Source organism: Dendrobates tinctorius, unplaced genomic scaffold, assembly GCF_039654945.1.
Source record: "Dendrobates tinctorius isolate UK_male_01 unplaced genomic scaffold, ASM3965494v1 ptg000232l, whole genome shotgun sequence".
In the NCBI taxonomy this organism is placed as follows: Eukaryota; Metazoa; Chordata; class Amphibia; order Anura; family Dendrobatidae; genus Dendrobates; species Dendrobates tinctorius.
Genome location: NW_027361899.1, coordinates 13250804 through 13276659, shown reverse-complemented (window position 1 = coordinate 13276659; position 25856 = coordinate 13250804). Strand labels below are relative to the sequence as shown.

At 48.4% G+C, this 25856-nt stretch overlaps 1 protein-coding gene across 1 annotated transcript; it reads right to left on the bottom strand.

The window, feature by feature from the left end:
- Positions 1 to 1669: 1669 nt before the first annotated feature.
- On the bottom strand, positions 1670 to 25828 carry PPP1CB (protein phosphatase 1 catalytic subunit beta). Its single transcript, XM_073556341.1, has 8 exons — positions 25667 to 25828; positions 9835 to 9966; positions 9101 to 9331; positions 8060 to 8164; positions 6971 to 7042; positions 4335 to 4486; positions 3892 to 4026; positions 1670 to 3184 (listed from the first exon to the last, which is right to left on the bottom strand). The coding sequence occupies exons 1-8, from the start codon at positions 25716 to 25718 to the stop codon at positions 3080 to 3082; spliced, it is 984 nt and encodes a 327-aa protein (XP_073412442.1). The 5' UTR covers positions 25719 to 25828; the 3' UTR covers positions 1670 to 3079.
- Between the last annotated feature and the right edge of the window lie 28 nt (positions 25829 to 25856).

Genomic DNA, 25856 nt, shown 5'->3' with positions numbered 1-25856 from the left:
TCTCTGACCGCCTGAACCAGATTGTCTGTATCATCCGAGGAAGAGATCTTTTCCCATACTCTGGTTAGCTAGTGCCCAGCTCGCCTTCTTCCTGATCCGACTCAGAGGAGTAGGAACCTTCCTCCGAACTAAGCTCCATCTCCTGTCTGGTTCGCTTAGTACTGGGGCCTGGACTGGCTGGCTGTGACAAGGTGGCCACGGAAGCCTGGACCTCCTCTCGAATCAGCTATCTCATCTCCGATAGGAGGGATGGCTGTTCGCCTTTCATTACTTTGGCCGTACAAGTGTCACACAGCAACTTCTTGTGCTTGTTGGGGAGCTCAACTCTGCATACGGGACACTTATTGGGCTTCCCTGGGTCTTTCTCCGCCTGTTTGGTCGTGGGAATGGACGCTGTCGGTTGTGCCTTTTCCTGCATGGTGCAAGAGAGGGACAGTCAGGCTCTGATCTGGGCAGTCCGGGTCTCGGTCGGTCTGCGCTATGCGCACTTACCACGTCCGGGTCGATTCTGCCTGGTTCTCCATCCTTGCTGTGAGCCTCTGCGAGGTCAGGACAGGCGGGTGCTACCTGTCTCGCTGCTGCCACACTCTGCTCCTTCAGAGCGCCCGCCGGCGGCCTGCATTTCCGGCGCTCTGACGTCACCGGAAGTGTCTCGGTCTCTCTGCACGCGACTTCCGGTCCCCGCGCTGCTGCCGGTGTTGGAGCTGAGAGCCTCCGCTGCGGGAGGAAGCAGCTCTACCCAGGGGGCTTGTCCCTCCCCTGGTCTCTGTGGCTGAGGGACCCCCACTCAGGAGGGTTTCAGCACCGGAGCCGCTTCACTGGAGGAAGGATTGGCAGAGCCACCCGATCCCCCTGGACCCCTCCGGTAAGCCAACTCCTCTTGTGCGTCCCTCCGTGCAGGGACAGGAAGAAACACTGAGGGAATAGGGGTGGAGACTGTTTTTAACCTCGTGTGCTCTTCCTGTCCCTGCAAGGAGGCGAGGGACGTCCTCCCTGGTGCCGTCCGGAGGGACATCCTGGAAAATAATCTTACAGTTGAGTTATAGAAAATCTACATAAACCAACACATTCTACACCTTGCACCGATCACAAGTTACATCCTGTATTATACCCCAGAGCTGCACTCACTGGGAACATAAATTACTGATCCCGAGTGCAGCTCTGGAGTATAATACAGGATGTAACTCAGGATCAGTACACGATAAGTGATAAATATTTTCTTTATATCCATACAATGATCTGCATTGGTGGAAAAATACTTTGAGGCATTTTAATGCAACTCACAAATGTATTTCACCAGCTCAGATCCCACAGATTAGTTTCCCAAGGCCGGGGTCACACTTGCGAGTACGATGCAAAAAACTCACGCGAGTCTCCCACATCAATACCTGGCACTGCCGCTGGTACCGGAGTGTGCAGCTGCATAGAAATACATGCAGCTGCACACTCCAGTCCCGAGTGCTGGCAGGAGTGTTGGGCATTGATGAGAGACTCACGCGAGTTTCTTGCATAGTACTCGCAAGTGTGACCCTGGCCTAGTTGTGCAGAACACAAGAAACGTTGGCTGGATGGATGTTTTGTAGAACTGTAAATATCAGAGATGTTGGACCCTTCAGGCTCTACCATATGACACCCTGATATAGACATTTTGGAGAGGAGACACGAGCGGTTTTGTTTCTAATGACATTTTATTGAATTAAAACAGAAAGAAAAAAAAAAAAAGAAAAAAGTAAACCGATATTTAAAGCAGTTAATAGATCGCTTGTAAAGAATACAGTTTACTGTTGATAGTGACTGCTGCTCGCTAATAAATTAAAGTGTCCATGCAGCCCACACGCCGCGGGACCGCACTGCTATCCCCCGCCCAGTAGGGGCGCCGCCGTCGTGTCATAATCCCAGTGCGTGTGGGCGATATGCACCCTTTAATCCTGACAATGGGGCAGACGCAGACCAGCGGCACATTCAGTTTTGCAAACTGTCACTTCTAAACTCTACTTCCAGAGCTCAAATGCAATGCGACTCCAGAAAATGCATCTAGAAGTGCAAATGCGGGATGTGCCGTGGGAACGTGGCGATGCATCATGTGCAAACCAACATTAACTCTACACATGCTGTAATAGATTGCAACTGAAAACGGGTAAACTGTGGTTAGGGGAGAGGGGGATGGGCAGGAGGAGGGGGTGAGACGTTTGACCACAGATGCCCCCGAGACGCTGAATGTCAGTATGAAATCACCAAATGAACGTTACATGATGGCTACGCTGCCGTCACCGGCTCATTCACCGGTAACGTCAGGCTGTTAGAGAGCAAGCTGTACACGAACCACATGTACTAAGAAAAGTCATCTTTAATGTCAAAGCAGATCAGAACGGGGGGGGGGGGTTGAAAAGTGTCCGTCAGTGAACAGAATGAAATGGGAGAGGGGGAAAAACAAACAAAAAAATGCTAAAAAAGCGTGGAAATCCAAAAATACCACAGGGCACACACACAACGGGTGGTGATTATTTCTTCTCTCAGAAGTCAGAATGTACAACTAATGCTATAGGAAAAAAAAAAAAAATTAAAGCAGTGAAGTGAAGAGACAAAAGGTAAAGTGTAACCCCTTCAATGCCAGGAGGAACAAGGTGTGGAGGGCTACGCATAAAGCAATGGAGAAATGTTGCACTGTAATGTGTAAGTAGCACAGTTAAGTCCTGCAGATCCAGCCGGCACTGAAAGGGTTAACACGACAAAACGCCGCTGCAGCGTGACCCTTCTGTGACTTGCAGGGTCCGTGGTGGGGTTGAGGACTAGCTGCATTACTAGAAGTATGGATGGACCTCTTGCAATGATGTTTGGGGCTTAATATGTTATGTGCATAATATACCCATTTATTTTGGGGATACGGGTGGGGGATGAAGCAGAATCGGACATTTAACCCTTTCTGGAATCCTTTTACCTGTCTCAAGGAGGTAAACGCGTGCAACATTTTAAGAAGGGGGCAGAATGGCTGGGTGATGTTAACAGTGCACACTTATTATAAGGTGGATTTTTGTCTTGATGGAGGATCTGGTGCTGTCTCGTCGGCAGGATATGCTCTTCACCTCTTCTTGGGAGGGTTGGCTGTCCGGGGAGGTGTCACGGGGCGCCCAGAGTTCAATCCCCCGTACTGGTACTTTGCTTTCTTTTCTGAGGGTTTCAGGATCTATAGGAGAAGAACAAAGTTTTGACATAATGACATAGGTGTGAACAGAGGTCAATAGATCTGACCGCAGGGAGCACTTCGTTCCCATAAAGCATGTTCTATGTTTTGGCTCAGATACAGGGTACCTCAGTGTTACTTTTGTTAGCTATTGATCCATGGGTGAGGATGGTTCTAGTCCTAGGTAAGCGTCCAAAAGATGGGGTCCCATAAGTTAGAGGACTATAGTCAGCTGTGGATAGCACAAGGTATAGGCCAACAGGTAAAATAAGCGTTGGTCCAGTCAAGGAGCAGGGTGGATGGGTGGGTAGTGCACTGTGACAACCATTACAGGAGGATTTTTTTTTACTTGCAAAGTGAAAAATCAGACGAGTGGACCAAGAAACGGAAACAAAATAAAAAAAAATAAATAAAAAATTGTTGCAGTTACTAACGGGTCTCTCTTGCATTAGTAAGGATTTCCATGGGTCAAAAAAACACCATTACATTGCTAATGACGACATCTACAGCCAGAGAGCACTGAAATTGGTGTCTGATTAAAGGGATCCTCTGCCACTAGAGACACGGGAGCAGTCAGGTATGCGCTGCATCTAAAAGGATCTTTTCGGCCTTGTACTTCAGCCATCAGGCAGCGCCCCAGTAATCTGCACAGTGGGCACAGACCCCCCACCCCAGGGTGCTGTGGTGTTTAGCATCAGGTCAGGTGTTACCTGGAAGGAGCACATGAGGGTTTCATCCACACTCATCATGCCGCCGGCATTATCAAACTCCCCGCAGTAATTTGGAGCGGAGAACAGGGTGACCAGCTGCCGCTTGGCAAAGAACTCATAGCCGTCCTCTACTACCTGTGTGCGGAGGCAACATGAAAATCTGTCAGGAAAGCAGAAGACTACTCATCCAGAAGACACAGAAGAGACACTGTGTTAATACTTAATTCCAAAAAATGGTGATGCAGATATACCCCAACCTGAAACCTTACAGCTCAAAGGTCAGGAATCCAGAGCACAACATATCACCACGTGAATCCAAAGAGTCTAGACAGGTTGCAACAATCACTTTGGCAGATTTTCTGGTCGTCACTCCCAGATGTGACCAATAAAATTATGAGTTCTCCCAGGGACCCCCCCCCCCCGGTTATTCTTATGAAACATACCTGATGAGCCCGACATATCAGATCCAGGTCGTGTCGATTCAAGAATTTGCTAACCACATCTGCTCCGAAGGTGAAGGAAACCCCGCGGTCGTTCTCGCCCCAGCCCTGCACATCTTTATCAGGGTCTGACCACAGGAGGTCGCAGAGCAAGCCTGTAAATAGAAGAGGGGAGTCTCATGACGCAGAGCCTCGTGTGCCCCCGAAGTGTTACTCAAACGTCCTGAAGGGTCGGGTCACACCGTGTAATCCACACCTGTGTACGACCGAGACGTGAGGACAGAGCTGGTGGAACTAAGCTTTCAATCCTTGAGGACTAATCTGCTGCAGATCCTCAGATCAAGACAATGTTTCCGCCATTCGGACACTAAATATAACCTGGTGGCTGCCACTCAATCGCTCAGGGGTGTCTGAAGAACGCTGAAGCTTTGCATAATGATACACAAATGGGTCTTAAGAAGTTCAAAACGTTCAATTTCTCACTAGTTAAGATCACTGCTAGCTGTCAGTGAACATCCAAATCTGGTGTTAACATCCAAATGGTAAAAGCGAGTTTGCAGGACTCTGATCCAGCAGCCAAATCAGTAGTCCATGGCTGCCAGAGAGGATCCATGCAAACCGTCCATCAGCACCTCTTATTAGTAGGCCTGGTGTTGTGTGCGCCATTCCACCACACTGACACTGCGATGGGCTCCTGATTGCTAGCTGGTAGGTGGTTTGCAGGGCCCCATCCAGAAGCCGCCGATGTGGCCGCTGGACCAGGGTCCTGCAAACTGATCCGCTCCTCTCCACTAAAAACCTCAACAGTCCCATCACTCTCGTTCACACAATGCTTCATTTATGGATTTAAAAATGGCAGTGAGTTTATTCCCCAAGGACATATGTTCTTATTCTCATGAAAGTAAGCCCCATCACAAAGGGACAGTATGGAGTTTGGGCTAAATATCTATGTATTTTCCTAAACGCTGTGATCATTATATATCCAGTGTGGTTTAAAGGATGATCAGGAACAATAGAGGAATCTAAAATTGAAGAAACTCCTCGCAGCTGAAGGTTTGCTGCTAGTACACGAAACCCAGCAAACACATACACAGAGCTAAAAGTGTCGGGATCACAAATCGGCCAGACTCCAGGGTGACAGCACAATTTATCTGTATTGGTAGAGTAGTAACATTCTTTCGGCCTCAGGAAGTAACGAGCAACGTGTCCATTCACTGACAGGTAACGGTGATCTCTAAATAGTGAGAAATTAAGTTGCAAAACTTCTCTATACAAATGAAAGATTCACCCGACCATTCACTTCTGTAGAAAGAGTGGGAATTCGGACCTCCGTGTTTTTCTGATTTAGGTCCCAGGGTTAGCACTAATTGAGCCTCAATCCATGCAGCCACTGCCGTGATCAGGAAAAACAAGAAGTGAGAATACACGCAGAACATCTGGTTGCAGAAAAGTGTGAGACAGTCACCTGGATGAGGGCATAGTGGGGGAGCACCTAGATTTGAGCGTTTCAAAGAAAAATTTAATGGGATGGTCACAATTTCTGTGACAAAATCTTGCGCATGAAATTCCACCCAAAATAAATCGCCGGGGGAAGAGGGTGAATAACAAGCTGTCCCTGAATTCCAGGCATACAGCAGCGTCCACACACCGTGACGGGAGAGCTCGACCAGCAGCGACATGCACAGGAACCAGTGGAATTCACATACGGGGATGGACACTGATCAACTATCCAGACAACATACAGGAGGCGCTAACCCTGAGCCCATAGCCCTCCATAACCAGCACGCTGGCGTACAAGAGGCACTAACCCTCCCCCATAACCCTCCGTAAGCAGCACGCTGACGTAAAATGAGCCAGATTTATTGAAACGAGCACTTGTACGGGTGTGTGCTCATGATGCCTTTCAGGTGGGTGAACCCACCGAGGAAGACCATTCAACGATAATTTAATCTAGTGATGTAGACTTCACGCTGGATGAAGGCAACCCCGGTGCCCAGACCTGGTGAGCGCTATCTGATAATTACCATGATCTGAGCGCTGCAATGACAACGGCTCCACTCAGATCATAGTAATTACTGGTAACTGAGAAATAGTCCAGCACATACCAATGGGCTACAATAACATGGTGCCGGGCTCCATCTACAGCTGTGAGGACCCAATGCAACAATGCCCACAAAGCTGGAAGCTGCAATCTGTATTAGCCAATACCGGTCAATCCCAGATGATGGGTGAGTATATAACAGAAGGGACTGAATGGGCGCAATCAGTTCAACAGAAGGCAGAATCAGTCCAGAGAAACGGGGAAAAAGGTCCCAGATGAGGACCTTGAACCTCTACCCGGGCAGACCAGTCAGGACAGGGGTATTTGTCAGCAGGTTTGTAGGTAGAAGCAGTAGATCAAACCTATAGGGCCCAAACCTTACCGCGAGCCCACATCTCCACACCCTGGCATTGAGCCTATTCGCTTGTCTACTCCAGCACATCAGACCAGTTGGCGCTACATCACCTCCTGATTTATTATTTTTTTTAGCAAGGTTATATTTCTTTTTTTATGCGGCTTTAAAACAATATTTGTCTCCTGACAATCGAACAGCATTTGGGGACCTGCCCGTAGCTGCCCTTCCTACGTCGGACCTTACCTGTGTCAGGGACATCTGTGGGCCTCATGATTCTGCGGATCTGTTCCATAGACTGTAGATCTGGTGAGAGACCTGAAAGAAAGAAAACATGTACCAGTCACATCCACGACACAAAAAACAAAAAAAACAAACAAACACTCACTGCCCAATATATCGCAGCTTCAAAAACACTGCAAATACAGCAGGGGAGTGCAGCAGGGGTTGGGCCTGAGCCCCTGAATCATGGCTATAGATACAATGGTCAGCCACACACTTATGTAAAAACCTACAGTCAGGGGTCAGGAAGCTACAAGAAAGTCTGACGTCATGACTGATCCCCTGCGATAACGGAGCACATTAAGGCTTGTAGACAATGAATGGACGGTTTCTGCTTTACACCCATAGGCTTTAGGCAGAATCCTTCTGACCGAGCTGTGCTCAGAGAACGTGCGAGCGTCCAGGGCAGGGTAGAGTATTGGCTGCTGAAGCGTTTAGGTCGTGGAAGATTGCCTAGACGGTAAACAATTGTAACAAACCCTGAGCTGTGAGAAGAATCAGGACAGGGGATTGCAGCCTGTCAATGAGAACAATGCACTGAAATCGAGCAGCGATCTATAACCCATTGGCCGGATCTGCCATACGGTCACAGCGAATGTGCGAGCTTGCTGTATGGACTGGACTCTGTTTCATACACCCATTTATAACCCCGCCAACACAGTTAGTGCCCAGAGAATGAAGTTGTGAGGAAGATAGTTATTTTGGGACATTCAGCAGATGAGGTTTAATCACTATGGGCCGTTTCCAGTCACAGTGACAGATGTGCACGGGATACAAGGGGTGCAGAGTCATGTTGCATAAGTGACGGCACCCCCTGGCAGCACACGTGCCCTCTAGGATAATAATGGAAACCCTTTCATTACATATTGTGCCTCCAGGCCTGATGAGCAGTAACCAAAACCTCTGGGGAGCACGGCTGCCTGCCATATCACCTGCCCTCACCGTTCCTCCGGGAATGCATCTACATATAATCTGAGCCCCTCGCAGGGGATGGGCATGCCATTCCTGACTGCGTAGTCTCCTGATGGACATTGCTGACATCTCTGCCCTTACCTCCGTGGCAACAGAAGATCTTCTCGTCCACAATGGCTGCAATCGGCAGGCAATTGAAGCAGTCGGTGAAGGTCTTCCACAGCTTTATATTAAACCTCCGTTTGCCTAAAGAAAGCACACAGAGGGGTGGGGTGGTGTAGTTTTTCTTGTTAAAGTGGGTCACGAGCGCGGCAAGGGAAAGCGGAGGAATCAGCAGATTCATTAATGCGGTAAAATCTCTAATAATATAAAGTCTTGGATGTCTCACTCAGCAAAGCGCCTTCTGAGTCTTAAGGTTGCAGGCTCAGCTTTACCCTTCAACTGTTTACCCTTCAATTGTTTTGTTAGGGTGGCCCATGCACAATTAAATGCGACAATAATCTGCTATATACCAGGCCGGTTCATGAGCCCACAATGCACCTGTGTCTACATTAATTTTCTTCTCAAGGGAAAAAAAAATAAAAAAAAAAATTGGGTTGTGTTTTATTGGCTGCCACAGTACAGAAGCATGGTCCAAGAAGTGTCAGGACTACATACAGGGACCTCAATCCTACATATGACAGCAACTTTGCAATTCTTACCTAGAAGCAAAGATCTTTCAAGACAAGGCACACCAGGAGCAGCACTCACCATTCTGCAGGATTATTAAGCTGCATTTAATGGAGCCAAGCAAAAATCCAGCAGAATTCAGAAAGCAGCTCTGGAAGTGACTGGAGGAGAAAACAATCAGTATAGGGATAATGTCAGGGGAAAAAAAAAATCTATCGGCAGAAGGCGATGCCAAGATGGCCAGGGTTTTCCTACCACACAGGGAGGATTTCTGCTGCCCCCCCCCCCACTAGGTCCGGCATTGTCATGCAGCACATGATTTATAGCTGTCCTGCCACTTAATGATTTAGTAAGGACGACTGTCGGAATTTGTTCATCCAGACTGCACACACTCTTGTAGAAAACGCTCATTGCCAGCTTGCTCCGTGGATGGTTGGTGACTAACACTACAGATCTTTCTAGGTCACAGTGAGGTTAGTGGAGCGGGGCGGCTGGGGACAGCTGGAGACTTACACTCGTCATAGAAGCCGTAGATGCGGTTGATGCTGGCGCACTCATGGTTTCCTCGGAGCAGAAAGAAGTTCTCGGGGTATTTGATTTTATACGCCAGCAGCAGGCAGATGGTTTCCAGCGACTGCTTCCCTCTGTCCACATAATCCCCCAGAAAGAGGTAATTGGCTTCTGGGGGGAAGCCGCCATATTCAAACAACCGGAGTAAATCTGTGTACTGCCCGTGGATGTCACCTGCGGGAGGAGAAGACGGGAAAACAGCTTCATTACAATGATTAAATATCGCAGCGTTTCATCTTATCCCATCTTCATACAGCTGTCCAAGAGGAAACGACAATTTATTGGCAATGAATAATCACCTGTACCCTCTCACCCCTATAGTGACCAGATCAGCCCCCATCTAGCGTTGGAGGGAAGTAAAGCTACAGGGGACAGAGACGCAGCAAGGTGAGAAATAATTGGGATTCTTATTTGTTGCCCCTTACAATTTGTGTATTTGCCCACCCCGATTCTCCCCCTTGTCCAGGTTACTAGGTGGCGGGACCCCTAAATTCTTGACTATATGGGGCATGAAAATAAATTCTAGATAGCGGCCCTGAATTTTGCACTGTGCAAGCCAGAAGATAGAAAATAAAAAAAAAAAAAAAGCTACATTTTTTCCATGCTAAACCACAAATATTCTGCACATTACATGGAGCCAAACATGGCTGTCAGGAGCGAGGGAAAAGCAAACTCACCGCAAATCTTCAGAGGGGCCTCGAGCTCCAGCAGGATGGGCTGACTGAGGAAAATCTCCCTGGATTTTATGCAAAGACCTCGCACCTCGGCCTCCGTCATCTGCACGATCTTTCCGGGGCGACATCCTCGCACTGCGGGGAAAAAGGAGATAACACAGCGTGAGGTCTGAACTCAAACATGAAGCATTCGCCAGCAGCGTCCTATACTCCTCCGAGGTCAGGTGTATCAAGTGCAAATGGAGGAGGGCACCCAGAATAAGGGGTCATGATCCATTACAATGAGCCTCTAAACACAGGGGTCCGTGTCCCCATGTCTGGGAGAAGAGCTGCAGTCACTAGTCAGAATCGGAGGGGGAATTCACTTTTTCCAGGTTCTCTCCTACACCCCGGATCCTACGACAGTAACTGTATTCTGCACCTCCATACATAACGAGCCCCGATGATCTCTGGAGAGTAACCTCCGCCTGTTCTCACACTGGACGCTGACAATGGAGGACACCTGGACAAGCAGAAGTCATCATGTGCCGGAGCGGACGCCTCTGACGAGCGCCCAGTCATTCTGAAGCCAAATCTCGGCTCCGCACGGACCACCGTCAGACTATTTTTAGACATATGGAAAGTCCTGGCAGCCGCCCAGCACAAGAGAGTCTCAGTAATGTGAAGGAAGCTGAGCGCAGAGGGACATCACACGAAGCCCCTGCAGCGTAACTGGAGATCTACTTATGTCGCCGGAACCCTGACGGAGCACTTCTGCCCCCATCACATGCATTGTAGGACTCTAGTTCACATGGCTGCACTATACGTCTGGCACGTACCCCCGGAGAGCCGACGTACATACTAAAATCCATACAGCTCAGTTACCGGACGGAGGCCGAGTGAGCGACCTGTCAGCGGCCGTCTGGTGCGTGTTCACATGCTGCACAATCTAATATATAAAGCTCAAGTGTGTGTGTGTGTGTGTGTGTGTGTGTGTGTGTGTGTGTGTCCGGGACTGGCATCCGCACCGTCGCAGCTACAGCCACACGTCTGGACCCCGAGAGCGTCCTAAGCTATGTTGTGAGGCGAAATTTTAACCCCGCGCGTTCCAATTCACCAAACAATTTTGCCCCTATCTACATAATGGGGAAAAAGTGTGTATCAAGCCCGCCGCTCACTATGTCATAATGGTTGACTATGGGATGGAGGATGTATGATGGGTATATGGACACTCGACTATGGGATGGCGAATATGTATGACGGGTATATGGGCACTGGACTATGGGATGGAGAATATGTGATGGGTATATGGGCACTCGACTATGGTATGGAGGATGTGTGATGGGTATATGGGCATGGGACTATGGGATCATGGATATGTATGATGGGTATATGGGCATGGGACTATGGGATGGAGGATGTGTATGATGGGTATATGGGCACGGGACCATGGGATGGAGGATGTGTATGACGGGTATATGGGCACGGGACTATGGGATGGTGGATATGTATGATGGGTATATGGGCACGGGACCATGGGATGGAGAATGTGTGATGGGTATATGGGCACGGGACTATGGGATCATGGATATGTGTGATGGGTATATGGGCACGGGACCATGGGATGGAGGATATGTATGACGGGTATATGGGCACGGGACTATGGGATGGTGGATATGTATGATGGGTATATTGGCACGGGACCATGGGATGGAGAATGTGTGATGGGTATATGGGCACGGGACTATGGGATGGTGGATATGTATGATGGGTATATTGGCACGGGACCATGGGATGGAGAATGTGTGATGGGTATATGGGCACGGGACTATGGGATGGTGGATATGTATGATGGGTATATGGGCACGGGACTATGGGATGGAGGATAATTATAATTTGCTATAACTAACCACAGTTACTATGCCCGGGCAGCGCTGGGGCTCTTCAGCTACTATAGTATAAATATCTGCCTAGACCCCTCTATTCATACTTGGCTCCATGTTCCTGCAGTGAAGCCCCGTCCTGTCCAGAGCATCTCCTCTGAAGTAGGGGTAGCCCCCTGGATAAGGGCTCCTTTACCCATTGTGTGGGTGCAGGGGGGCTCCACACATACAGGATAGCCACCAATCATGGAGCAGAGCGTGTGCCCGTACTACAGGTGCCGAGCACAGACAGATGGCAGCTCATGCATCACCGCACCCGTAATAGAGACAACAGCAGGCGATGCCAGGAAAAGAAAAGCTGTCACACAAAACAATGCACTTAAAGGGACCGCCAGGCGGACAGCCTCCAAATCAGGGCTTCCAATTTGGTCTTATGGTTGCTGGACACTTAGCGATCCAAGTGTGCATCTGTCTTAGATGGAGAAATTGGAATAAGATGCTACCAAATAGTTTATATTATTAAAGTAAGAAAAGCGTCAGATACTATTGATGTGAACAGGAGCTGAGCTGCAACACCAGGGAATGGCCACTACATGGAGCTATTCAGTGTACATCCGGTTGATCGCTGGTGTTGCCGGCGTAAGACTGCCACTCATCTCATCTTCATTACCTATCCCACTAATCAATCTCCAAGTGCTAGCCTCTATAGGGAAACTCCTCAGGATTTCACCCCCCAAACTATTTACATGTGCCTGTACCTCTTTCCAAGACAAGTCCAGCAATACCTTTAGATGGCCAGACCCTTCCTCTGTTACTGAAAAATTAGCATGTGAATTGATATGCAAATGAAGCTGAAGAGCTATGGTAGATCTGAAGCCTCCGTCTCTGACTATTCACAACCCAGCGCTGCCCCCTCCTGTCAGCAGCACAAATCTCTGCCCTGGTTTTTACAAGGTATCAGGCTGGAGCCCAGATTCTCCTAGCTGGAGCTGTTGTCACAAACAACTTGGTGCTAGCAAAGACCGACCCTGCCATGTGATACACCGAGACGGGCACACGAGCCGCGCCAAGGTCAACAAACCCCCAGCCTAAGAAAGCAACATCTCACTTGCTGAAAAACTGGCAGAGAGAAAACAGGTGGATCCACCACGTAGCAAAGCCCAGAGGTAAAAGGGCGGTAATTATAGCAACACGATGAAAAAAAAAAAAAAAAAAAAAAAAAAAAGTCATTTTAAAAATCAAAAAAACTCACCAAATAGTAATGGTGGGAACATAGTGTTTAGCCCATGCTCACACAAGTTGCTTTTATAGAGTTTTTTTTTCTTGCTAAAAGAAAAACACATCTTCAGCTTTGCTTACACTTTGCAAGCAGTAACAATGCAACGTTAGGCCAAAAAAAAAAAAAAAAAAAACGCCAATTTGATCAAATGATTTAGTAGAAAAAAAAAAAAAAAAAAAAAAAAAAAAAAAAAAAGCAGCTTCTGAACAAAACAGGATCCATCCATGTAGGAATCGCAGCGAGAAGGTTATAGGAGTCCAAGAAAAAAAAAAAAAAAAAAACACAATTTGCAAAGGTAAAAACAGCAGGGGAAGTTGAATTGGTCGAGCAATGCTTACCTTCTCACTAATTAAACGCTGTACTAATATTAACATCAGTGTGATGAGAATACAAAGACATTATGGTTTAACCCCTTCATGACGGAGCGTTTTTCGGTTTGGCATTTTCGTTTTTCGCCCCCCTTTTTCCAGAGCCATAACTTTTTTATTTTTCCGTCAATATGGCCATGTGAGGGCTTATTTTTTTTGCGGGACGAGTTGTACTTTTGAACGATACCATTGGTTTCACCATGTAGTGTAACAGAAAACGGGAAAAAATTCCAATTGCAATTTCACACATGTTTTTTGCTAGGTTCACTAAATGCTAAGACTGACCTGCCATTATGATTCTCCAGGTCATTACGAGTTCATAGACAACAATCATGTCTAGGGTCTTTTTTATTTAAGTGGTCAAAATATATTCCAAAGTATGCTAAAAAAAAACCAAAAAAACAAATTGCGCAGTTTTCCGAGACCCGTAGCGTCTCCATTTTTCGTGATCTCGGGTTGGGTGAGGGCTTATTTTTTGCGTGCGGAGCGAACGCTTTTATTGATACCATTTTTTGGTACAGATACGTTCTTTTGATCACCCGTTATAGCATGCAATATCGCAGTGGCCAAAAAAATAATTCTGGCGTTTTGACTTTCTCGCTACGCCGTTTAGCGTTCAGGTTAATCCGTTTATTGATAGATCGGGCAATTCTGAACGCAGCGATACCAAATATGTGTATGTGTGATTTTATTTATTGTTTTATTTTGAATGGGACGAAAGGGGGGTGGATTTGAACTTTTATATTTTTTTTTGTATCTTAAATTTTTTTTTTTTTTTTTATTTTTTTTTTACTTTTGGCATGCTTCAATAGCATCCATGGGAGGCTAGAAGCTGCCACAACTTGATCGACAGCTTCTTTTTGAGGATCCGCAGCAGTGTTCTCTCCCTCCCTCTCAGCACAGCAAGTGTTTTGCCCTGCGTATTCTGCCAAGAGATGCAGATTCTCTGCAGAAATTTCCACAGGCTAATCTGCAACGTGTGCACTAGGGTGACCGGATCTCATATGGGGGGGGGGGGGAAATGTCAGAATCTTGTTCGTCTGGACCCCACAAAACGATTCCCCTTTCCAGATATTGAGAGAGCCAAAATTTGAGCTCGATCAAACAACGTTAACCCGTGCCGCTCGTCGCTCAAAGTTTGAAAAAATCCAAATTGAGGTATTTTAAGATTCAGGTATTTTGCATAGTCTGTTAGACTATAAAGAATGTGACAACAACATTGCAGAAATAGCCCTGACCATATTTTCGAACCATTTGTGGTATTTGAATGCAGAGTTGGTGGGATTATCGTTTTTTGATCCCACCATTACAGACAATGAAAAGTTGTTAATGGCTAATAAATTGCTCAGTAGCACAGATGAACCATCAGAGCACGCTAACCTACATGAGTTGATAATTTTACATAGTTATCTAATCTATTCTAGAGCTTTTGGTAAAGTAGTTTTTGAAACGTCAGAATATAATGCTCGGCATTTGCTTACAACTTGCAGGACATATTGCTTTTGTTCTTCATCTTTTGTCAGAAGGTCGTTAAAGTCGGTTACTTCCTACCTCTTTAATTTTTCTTTCCTAACTTTTGGATTTACAACCCTAGCGTGCATTGTCTGTAATGGTGGGATCAAAAAACGATAATCCCACCAACTCTGCATTCAAATACCACAAATGGTTCGAAAATTTGGTCAGGGCTATTTCTGCAATGTTGTTGTCACATTCTTTATAGTCTAACAGACTATGCAAAATACCTAAATCTTAAAATACCTCAATTTGGATTTTTTCAAACTTTGAGCGACGAGCGGCACGGGTTAACGTCGTTTGATCGAGCTCAAATTTTGGCTCTCTCAATATCTGGAAAGGGGAATCGTTTTGTGGGGTCCAGACGGACAAAATTCCGACATCGATTTTTTTGCGGTCACCCTAGTGTGCACACACCCTAAAGGGCATATGATGCAGTTTTCCAATATAGTCATTGGAAAAAAAAAAAATTGTGCATGAGATTTCTGCAATCTTAGAGCTTTTGCTGGTGCAGTATGAGGCTGGGGTCACACTGCGTTATGGCAGTCCATTAGACGGACTGCATTACACCGCGGCATAACGCAATGTAACAGTCTGTTAACGCTGCCATTCCCTCCCATTATCGGGCGCATCACTAACGCATGCCATAATCGGCATGCGCTAGCGATGTGCCGTCATTCTGTGACTGAGCCTCGGACACGGGCTGCAACGTCTGAGGCTCCATCTGCGCTAACGGTATAGCATAACGCTATGCGGTGAACAGACTGCTTTAACGCAGTGTGACCCTAGCCTTAAGTAGCTCTGAATCTGCATAAAAAAAACCTGCAGCAGAAAAGCATCATGTGAACACAGCCTTTCCATCTTTGGGAGCATCAGAGCTATAAAAGGCGTCACAGCTGCAGATGGAGATGTCCGTAATCAAAAAGATCTTCAAATGGAGACAATTGCCCCGTTTATATAAGAGGCCACCCAAAAAATAAAAAGTACTAAGTCGTAAGGACCATCGCTGCAGAACCATCGGGCCAGGCTGGTGAGTGCAAGCTACACAACCAGAGACCCGTCCATATGGGCAATGATTTGCAGGTAAATAATGGAGTCCGGCTCAGTGACAGATCCAGGAGGGGACAATATTCTGTATGATAGCACGTCATTATCATCTGCAACTTCACCAAACGCCTCCATAAAGGAAGTAGACACCTTTGAAAAAAAAAATAAATAAAAATTACTTGATCCTCCACTTCTGCGACATTGCTATGCCACAGGAACCCTGCTGACAATCACTGGCTGCTATTGGGCTGCCACACTTTCACCACTTTCCTGACATTTCAAAGTCACAATAGTGGCTGTAGACTGGCTGCAGGGCTCACATGGCATTATGTCATGCGAGCACCGGGGAACCTGGTGCAAACGTCAATGAGATGAATATGTTATTTTCTAAGTGGGGAACTACTTCATTTAAAAAGTGCTTGTCTGAGTGGTGTCTAGCAGAAACAACAACTCCCAATCTACGCTAGTCTTCCCGAGTAAAGGGCCTGTCACACAAAGCGATATCGCTAGCAATATCGCTGTAACGTCACTGGTTTTTGTGACGTTATAGCGATATTGCTAGCGATACACTATGTCTGATTCTTACCTCCGACCGCTCCCCCGCTAGTCATCGCTGATCGCACGAGAACGTCCTGGACCGTTTCTCATCGTCAGCTTCCTGCTGTGGAGACAAGCGACGCGTGGGCGGGAGGACGCAGGATCGCCTCGTCTGACAGGTAAGTAGCGACCCCCGTCCCCAGCGATGTCGCTGCCGAGATCTGCCTGTGTGGCAGCTTACTAGCGAGCACTTAGCGATGCACCAGCGATCCTGACCGCGTCATATCGCTGGTCAGGATCGCTGGTGCATCGCTAAGTGTGACAGTACCTTAAGTCACCTTTCTGGGGAAAGGCAAGTGACCTCAGCAATGTGCACCACAGACAGGGCCCGGTAGTTGCCCCTCTTCACCCTCCACAAAGCAGAGAGCATACAGCGTAATCACAGACGTTGGCAGAGTTTCTATTTTTATATGTGCAGTCAGTAGGAAAAGTCTCTTTCCATGTGGAAACCTTCTCCAGAGCGGCGGCTCGTGACCATTTATGGCGGCCTCCTGCCTGGGATTTTACGTGAGTCTATTACAGATATACGCCCTCTGAAGTCAGTGCAAGGCTTCCTCTATGCTTTGCTTTAGAGCAGAAATAATGTGGCCTTCTCTGTATCCTGCAGCCTGTTCTGTTCCCATCAGTCTATTCTGGAGAAGCGATTATTAGTCGGCTCCGCTCACATCACCACGACCTCCCCAAGTACACAGCGCCAAATCGGTCACAAAATACCAAAAAGCGCTGCACGTTTCCAATCCGACCACTGCTCGGGAGGGATGACGTTGTATCGCGCTGCGCTCCAGCACTTATCACTTGTGCTGACGGTAGTATCTCCTGAGCGGCGGTACGTTTTCTGTAAGTGAGATAATTCCTACTAAAAATCAATTTATTGCTGTGTGTCGGCATCCTCCGGTTCATTGCCTTAGATGGCGAGATCGGCTGCGTGAGTGCAGCAATACAATGAGCCATTCATAAAAGCCGATCCATAGCAACACCCCGCGTTCCCTGCAGCTAGAGAGCGACAGAGCCGGGGACACCCTACAGCAGCGAGCGCAGGCAGGGGCACGTCACCCAGGAGAGGCAGGCGGGGGCTGATCTAGAATAGGGCAGTGCCGGATACACCGCCAACAAGCATTGCTACAATCCCAGGGAATTGTGCCCATCTGACCAATTGTGACGCCCCCTCTGTAATCACTACAGCACCCCCTTATTCATGTGGCTTCTGGGTGGAAGAGCTGGCAGATATCAAACATGTATTATAGCCTATTCAGAGGCGGCAAATTAGGATCTCTGATACAGATTCTCTTCCAAATCAGCCCTACATTGCGCAGTGTGAACACGACCGTATGCATCAGGTCCCAACCGGAGCAGGCGGCTTATACAGTGCAGAGACCCCACATAATCCCCTCCATGTCCCCATAGTCTAGGGAAATACTTATTTTTTTACGGCTCAGTTCTGCATTGTGAGCCCAGAAGACGAGGTTGTCCCTCCACAAACCTACCAGAAAAAATCCGGACACTGACCCCTCCTCTCGTGAGCTCATCTTAATATTGGCATTCAGCCGTGATGAGCCGATCCATTGCTCTGTCCAGCCAGCTGCTTTAATGGATGTAACATGTCACTGGAAAATCACTGGCTCAGACAGCGGAACTTTACCGGGCTGGCAAGAGCCGGAGGGGCCGGTGCCACTGTGATTAGTAATGAGGAGCCTTCTGTCGGGAACACATGTGACCGCTGGGAGGAAGAGGAAAGAAACGAACCAGTGATCCGCCGCACACCATACACAGCCGAGAACAGGACACATCACACAGGCCCCTGCAAAGTGTGCAGAAACCGGGGCTCCGAGCCCCACGCTGCCCATACAAAGCAGCCGGTGTGACAGAACACAACAGGGCACGGCACGGGCCTCGGAGCAAAGAGTTTATAGAGCCGGCCGTAAGCCGAAGCGGACACACACCTCTGGTGTAAAACACAACGACCTTCTGTAGAGACGTGAAAGGACAGAGGCAGCGCCACACCCCGCGTAACAGCTTATATAGGACTAATAAATACCATGATAGCAAAGGCTGGAGCCTCAAAACTTGGGCAAGAGTCATGACACCCCCTGCATAATGTAGTTGAATGCACCATTATATGTATTCTGCAAGCTTCAGAGCTGAAATCTCCCAGCACATACATTCATTCCCTGATCACAGCTTCATGTGCATCCTAGAAAATGTCATCATTACCTGATCTGTCAGCTGTAGGATGGAAGCTCAGCAATGTGTATGTACACAAGTGACTGCACCAGCAGAATAGTGAGTGCAGCTCTGGGGTAATATACAGGATTTAACTCAGTATCAGTAATGTAATGTATGGACACAGTGACTGCACCAGCAGAATAGTGAGCGCAGCTCTGGGGTGTAATACAGGATGCAACTCAGGATCAGTAATGTAATGTATGTACACAGTGACTGCACCAGCAGAATAGTGAGTGCAGCTCTGGAGTATAATACAGGATGTAACTCAGGATCAGTAATGTAATGTATGTACACAGTGACTGCACGAGCAGAATAGTGAGTGCAGCTCTGGGGTAATATACAGGATGTAACTCAGGATCAGTAATGTAATGTATGTACACAGTGACTGCACCAGCAGAATAGTGAGTGCAGCTCTGGAGTATAATACAGGATGTAACTCAGGATCAGTAATGTATGTCCACAACGACTGCACCAGCAGAATAGTGAGTGCAGCTCTGGGGTATAATACAGGAGGAATCTCAGGATCAGTAATGTATGTACACAGTGACTGCACCAGAAGAAGAAATCAGGTATAGAGTGCAAGCCCAAGAATAGTAGTGACTGGGCTAAGAGTCCTCTGGAACGCTGCCAGAAGCCGGTATTTGCCTATGCATCACTTCTGCGGCAGGTTATAACAGCCAGAGGGTCTCTACTAAGTAGTAAAGATGCTGGTCATGAAGGGGTAAATTATTGGGATTACGCCTGTAACCCCACAGTTGTTGCAGATTAGCTCTAAATGTACAATGTGCGCTGGCCGTTCCCCATTAATGGGATCCATGATTGAATAAAGCTGATAAACCAATTACACTCCGGTCCTTGTCTCCATTGTGCAGCTAATCCCCATAGGTTCAGTTACTTGACCGTTGCTATAAACACTCAGTACCAGGACATGCGGTGCCACGTGAACCTGTTTACCAGATTAAGTCACTGCCACTGAGCTCATCGCTGCCGAGTAAGATTCTTGTCCGCGATCGCCTTTAATTTGTGCCATTGCTCAAAACAAACCGCTCTGTATCTGAGAGGTTGTGAAAGCTGACAACCAATATCCTTGTCAAGCAGAAAGCAAACAAATGGGGAGAGGAAAAAAAAAAATAAATCATGGCTAGGAGAATTCCCGGCTCGTTCAAGGATCAGCTGAAGTGAAACGCTCCATTCACAGCAGGATTACGAGGCCCAGCGCCCTCAGACGGACCTGCTAACCCCCGATACATTGATGCCCAGCACCAACGCTGCACATACACGGGGGCCCAGCAGGACACAATGGGGGGCAGAGCGTACACCGGGAGTGCAGACCAGTCGCTGAGAGAACTAGGCTGACGTCACATTAAAGACATTGGGTCTTACCCCCTGTACCATAAGCTTTACTATGGGGCTATGATATCCCGCACCATATAACCCATATACAGCCATTCATCTCTATATGCGTATGTGTTGCTTTATACGAGCTACCACCACCACTACGACAACTCTGGGTCCGATCATTGATCTCCGCAGGTTTGATATCTTTATGCACTTTGCACTGTGTGATTACACTTGATAAGGGGCTGGTGATCGGCTTTGCGTGGCCCCCGGCCAGTACTCGATGCTGCGGCCTCTTTATTAGTCACCATTTGATACTCCACCGGGTGGGCGACTTCCAGCGCGACCCCCCTGAGCCGCCGCCACAGGAACAACAGACATTGGTCACTTGTGGGCTAAATATACCAGGAAGATCTGATGACATTGACACCACCATCAGCACAAAGGGCAACCAGGCATTGCCAGGCTAAAAACAGCACAGCGAGGCCACGACTGAGCTGGCAGACCAACACCCCGGATAAGAGGACAGAGCTGAAGTGAGCAGAAAGCACTGATCAATGTATTTGTCTAATAAGATCAGGAAATCGCTGAAGTAGCAATGCCTGAACAATTATTTACCTATAGGAGGCACTACAACCTCCCTTGTCACTTATATAGCGGTAATGCTTTCCATTGCGCTGTACCATCAGCAAGACAGAACATACCCAAAAGAGTGGACAATCTAATCCTAGTATAGGAAAGTGATGATCACTTCTAGTAAAGGAAATCTGATCCTGATCGCCAGCTGCAAAAATCACAGCTCCGACAGCAGCGGCCACTACAGGAGACTGCGAGTACTGCGGGAGCACCGTGGTCATAGTTTATGAGTCCTGAGTGAGGGTAGAGTCTCATGCATCAGCCAGAAAAAAAAAAACAAAAAAAAAATCGGTCCGACCCTTAATAAGTGATTAATTTACATTCAACTTACAATAAGACAGGATGCGGCCACATCTATAGGCCATGTGACATCCACTGGTCTGAGGGACAGTCCCACGTTTGGTGGCTGTAGTCACCTTTCCCTAGATCCTAAACATAAAAGGCACAGTCTCAGACACCAACAGCCGAAGCAAGACACCGTGGGAAATCTATGAAGAGTTGGATGTCTCTTCACTGCAGGCGGGAGGAAGCTCCTGCAGATGTGCAGCCATGCAGAACGGTAGGCAAGCCGCATCCTCATTCCTTCCGACTCTCGGATGGAAATATCGCCTCTCTCCAAACAATGGCCAAATATAGTAGAAGCGTCTTCTCCCCAAGCTACGAAGACGTCAGAGCGGAGGACGAGTCCCAGGAAGCAAATCCCTGGGTTTCTCGCTGGGCTGTAGGGTCCTGGCCTACATCATTTCAATAGTCATCTTATCTGTGTACCCTTGTAGATTGTGAGCCCTCGCGGGCAGGATCCTCTCTCCTCCTGCACCAGTCGAAACTTGTATTGAGTAAGATTACTGTACTTTTTTTTATTACGTATACCCCTCCTCACATGTAAAGCGCCATGGAATACAACCTCCCTTGTCACTTATATAGCGGTAATGCTTTCCATTGCGCTGTACCATCAGCAATATAATAGTATTATAATAATAGTATTATAATAATAATAATCTGTACACCAATGGTGCAAGAAGGTGACCTCAGCCCCCGATATCAGCCGTCACACAGTGTTATACCAAGCCTGATGAAGAGACCCGAGAAGTCTCAAGCGCCGACTTTGTAACATTAATTTTTTCGTCAGCCACTAAAATGGTTTAACACTACAAGAGTATTTTTTTTTTCCCCACTGAGAGCAACCTGGCTACACAGTGACATCCCCCACACACACACTCGAGGGGTCCTAAGCCTGTGGTCAGGGGCATTCCTAATAGAAAAGTCCCAATAGCGGTTACTGAGGCCGCTGCAGCACCTTGCAGGTGTCAGACTCATCAGACCCTCGCCCGGTACATTAGTACTAATACACACCAAGTCACTGAGCAAAGAAACACACCCCGCACGCCCTGCAGACACCGAACGCCTGACATCGGCATTTGTATGCAAGATACAGAAGAGGGAGCAAACGGATCTGCGGCCCCAAGTGCATTATGGGAGTTGTAGTTTCAGTGCATGCTGGGAATTCAGTGTATACAGCGGCCGCTCCGACTATGCAGCCAGATAGTGTTACAAGTACAGGGGCATCGTCCTGAAGTCAAGTCATCGGGCCCACCAGCTCCACTTCTGAGCCGTCTCCTACCGGCCGGAGTGGACCAGGTACACCGTGTGCAGAATTATTAGGCAAGTTGTATTTGAGAGGATTCTTTTTATTATTGAACAACTATGTTCACAATCAACCCAAAAGACTCAGATATCAAAGCTTAATATTTTTGGAAGTTTTTTTTTAGATTTGGCTATCTTAGGAGGATATCTGTTTGTGCAGGTCACTATTACTGTGCAGAATTATTAAGGCAACTTTATAAAAACCAAACATATACCCATCTCACTTGTTTATTTTCACCAGATAAACCAATAGAGCAACACAAAATTTAGAAATAAACATTTCTGACAAAAAAAACAACAACTCAGTGACCAATATAACTTTCACCTTTCTTTACGATGACACTCACCTTCCATCCATAGATTCTGTCAGTTGCTTGATCTGTTTACGATCCACATTGCAATGTGCCGCAGCCACCACAGCCTCCCAGACACTGTTCCGAGAGGTGTACTGTTTTCCCTCCCTGTAGATCTCACATTTTATGAGGGAGCACAGGTTCTCTATGGGGTTCAGATCAGGTGAACAAGGGGGCCATGTCATTATTTTTTCCTCTTTTAGACCTTTACTGGCCAGCCACGCTGGAGCATTGTCCTGCATGAAAATCATGCTTTTCTTGAACGATTCCGACTTCTTCCTGTACCACTGCTTGAAGAAGGTGTCTTCCAGGAACTGGCAGTAGGTCTTGGAGTTGAGCTTCACGCCATCCTCAACCCGAAAAGGTCCCACAAGTTCATCTTTGATGACACCAGCCCATACCAGTACCCCACCTCCACCTTGCTGGCGTCTGAGTCGGAGTGGAGCTCTCTGCCCTTTACTGATCCAGCCTCGGGCCCATCCATCTGGCCATCAAGAGTCGCTCTCATTTCATCAGTCCATAAAACCTTAGAAAAATCAGTCTTAAGATATTTCTTGGCCCAGTCTTGACGTTTTATCTTATGTTTCTTGTTCAGAGGTGGTCATTTTCCAGCCTTCCTTACCTTGGCCATGTCCCTGAGTATGGCACACCTGGTGCTTTTTGATACTCCAGTACCGTTGCAGCTCTGAAATATGGCAAAACTGGTGGCAAATGGCACCTTCACGCTTGATTTTCCTCAATTCATGGAATCATGGGCAGTTATTTTGCGCCTTTTTTTATCAACACGCTTCTTGCGACCCTGTTGGCTATTTGCCATGAAACGCTTGATTGTTCGGTGATCACGCTTCAAAAGTTTGGCACTTTCTAGACTGCTGCATCCCTCTGCTAGACATCTCACAATTTTTGACTTTTCAGAGTCCGTCAAATCTCTCTTCTGACCCATTTTGCCAAAGGAAAGGAAGTTGCCTAATAATTAAGCACACCTTATATAGGGTCGTGATGTCATTAGAACACACCCCTCATTACAGATATGCAAATCACCTGATTTACATAATTGGCAGTTGGCTTTCAAGCCTATACAGCTTGAGGTAGGACAACATGTATGAAAAGGATGATGTGATCAAAATACTCATTTGCCTAATAATTCTGCACAGTGTGTGTGTATATGGCTTGTCTGCGCCTCTGCTACTTCTTACAGGCAGCCACTCACCAGGACGCCCTCCAATTTATGGAGTTATAGTTTTGACATCAGAAGAACCATAGGTGACAGAAGCCCTGGAATTTCAGCACGGCTGCTCTGGAAAACTAGAAAAGCAGGAACAAAATGCCAGGGCAACAACACGCTCCCCGGTCAGGAAGCACACGGGCCCTGGGGACTTCCACCATCAGTAAACCCCATTGGAAATACACTATGGTGACAGGAGTAACGATGCTGCGCACCCAAAGGAAGCAAACCAGAGCACCCGCTGCAGGGTCTATCCAGGACACGCACCTGCCGCCCCGCCACACGGCCCCGTGATCGCATCGCGCTCTGTTTTGTTGCTTCATTATAGCCCACATTGAAACTGGCCATGTGACACGACGCTCGCACCCAATGATTGTTACTGAGGTCATACTTTAGTCGCAATTTGCCTGTAACTTCACTCCAATAGTCTGCAATGTACGTCACACACACGACTGGCGACTCTACAACAGTCACATACACAAGATTGGTCGGGCGACTAATGGGAACCGCTGTGATGCGGCCAGAACCCAGGAAGCAGCTCCACTGAAAGGGGCCATGGCAATTCAGGTGCAGTTATGATGAGACCATGGAGCCCGAGATACAGATCTGCCACAGAACGTCGCAGTATGGAGCAGGCGACCGGTAACCTCCAGAGCAGGATCAGCCCCGACCGGGAACAAGAGCCAAGGAATGTCCTCATCCTAAGCCGTGCAATGGCATGCGCAGGACTGTGCGCCCGCATGTAGGGATGGCACTGACACCGCAGGAGCCAAGAAAACAGAACTGCACGCTGCCGGCATCTGTACATCACGCTGTGCCGCTGCCCATCCCCCACACCATTTTCTGACCAGGGCGCGCATTTTACACGGCCGTGCCGACTCATCAGTTGGACAGCGAGCTCTGCTGCAGAGACCCCAAACTGACCACCGTACAAAGTAACCGGGGTTACAGGTATGGGCCCCCATCTCCCCACCGGCGGCCTACACTGTCAGCGGGGGCCAAAAATGAGCATCACAGGGAGTTCTCCAGCCAAACCACAAGACTAAAATATGAGCGCCCTGAAGTCTTCACACCCCCATCATGCTGACCTCTAAACAAGGCCACAAGGAATCTGACCCGACAATTTATATGTATTCACCCTCCCTTCTCCCCGACACCTCCACACACTGGGCCGCGACACCCCCGTACACACACACCGGCCCCCCGACACCAACCACACACACAGGCCCCCCCAACACCCTGCCACCCCCCCACACACCGGGCCGCGACACCCAGCCACCCCCCCCCACAGGCCCCCCGACACCCCCCTACACACCGCACCCCGACACCGAACACCAGGCAACCCCCCCCCCCCACAGGCCCCCCCGACTCCCTGACACCCCCCCCACAGGCCCCCCCGACTCCCTGACACCCCACCACCGAACACCAGGCAACCCCCCACACACACTCCGGCCCGGGACACCCAGAACCCCTCCAACACACCGGTAGCGGCCCCGGTCACCCCACACACACCGGTAGCCCAAGGTTCCCATGGTAACTGCCCGGGTCACTCAGGGTCTCCATGGTAACCACCGCCAGCCTAAGAGCAGAGGCAGGGGTGAGGGGCGTCACTGCCTCCCGCGCTCCGGGCCTCTGCCTCAGGCCGCGCTCCCGCCCTCTCCCGTTCTCTCGCCCCGCCGGCCTCGATGCTCGGCCCTGTCTTCCCCCTCAGTCGCTCCTCGCTCCCTCCTCACCCCGCCGCGGACACTCACCCTCCAGCAGGCGGCTGATCAGACTGTCCACGTTCAGCTCTCCGTCCGCCATTTTGCGCTTCCCTCACCGTCCACCACCAGAGCCGAGCAGTGCGAGCCGGGCGGAGCCGCGTCACAACACGAAACAGACACGCCCAGGAGGCGGAGAGCAGCTGAGGAGCAGCCAATCACTGCTAACATGGGCGTCACC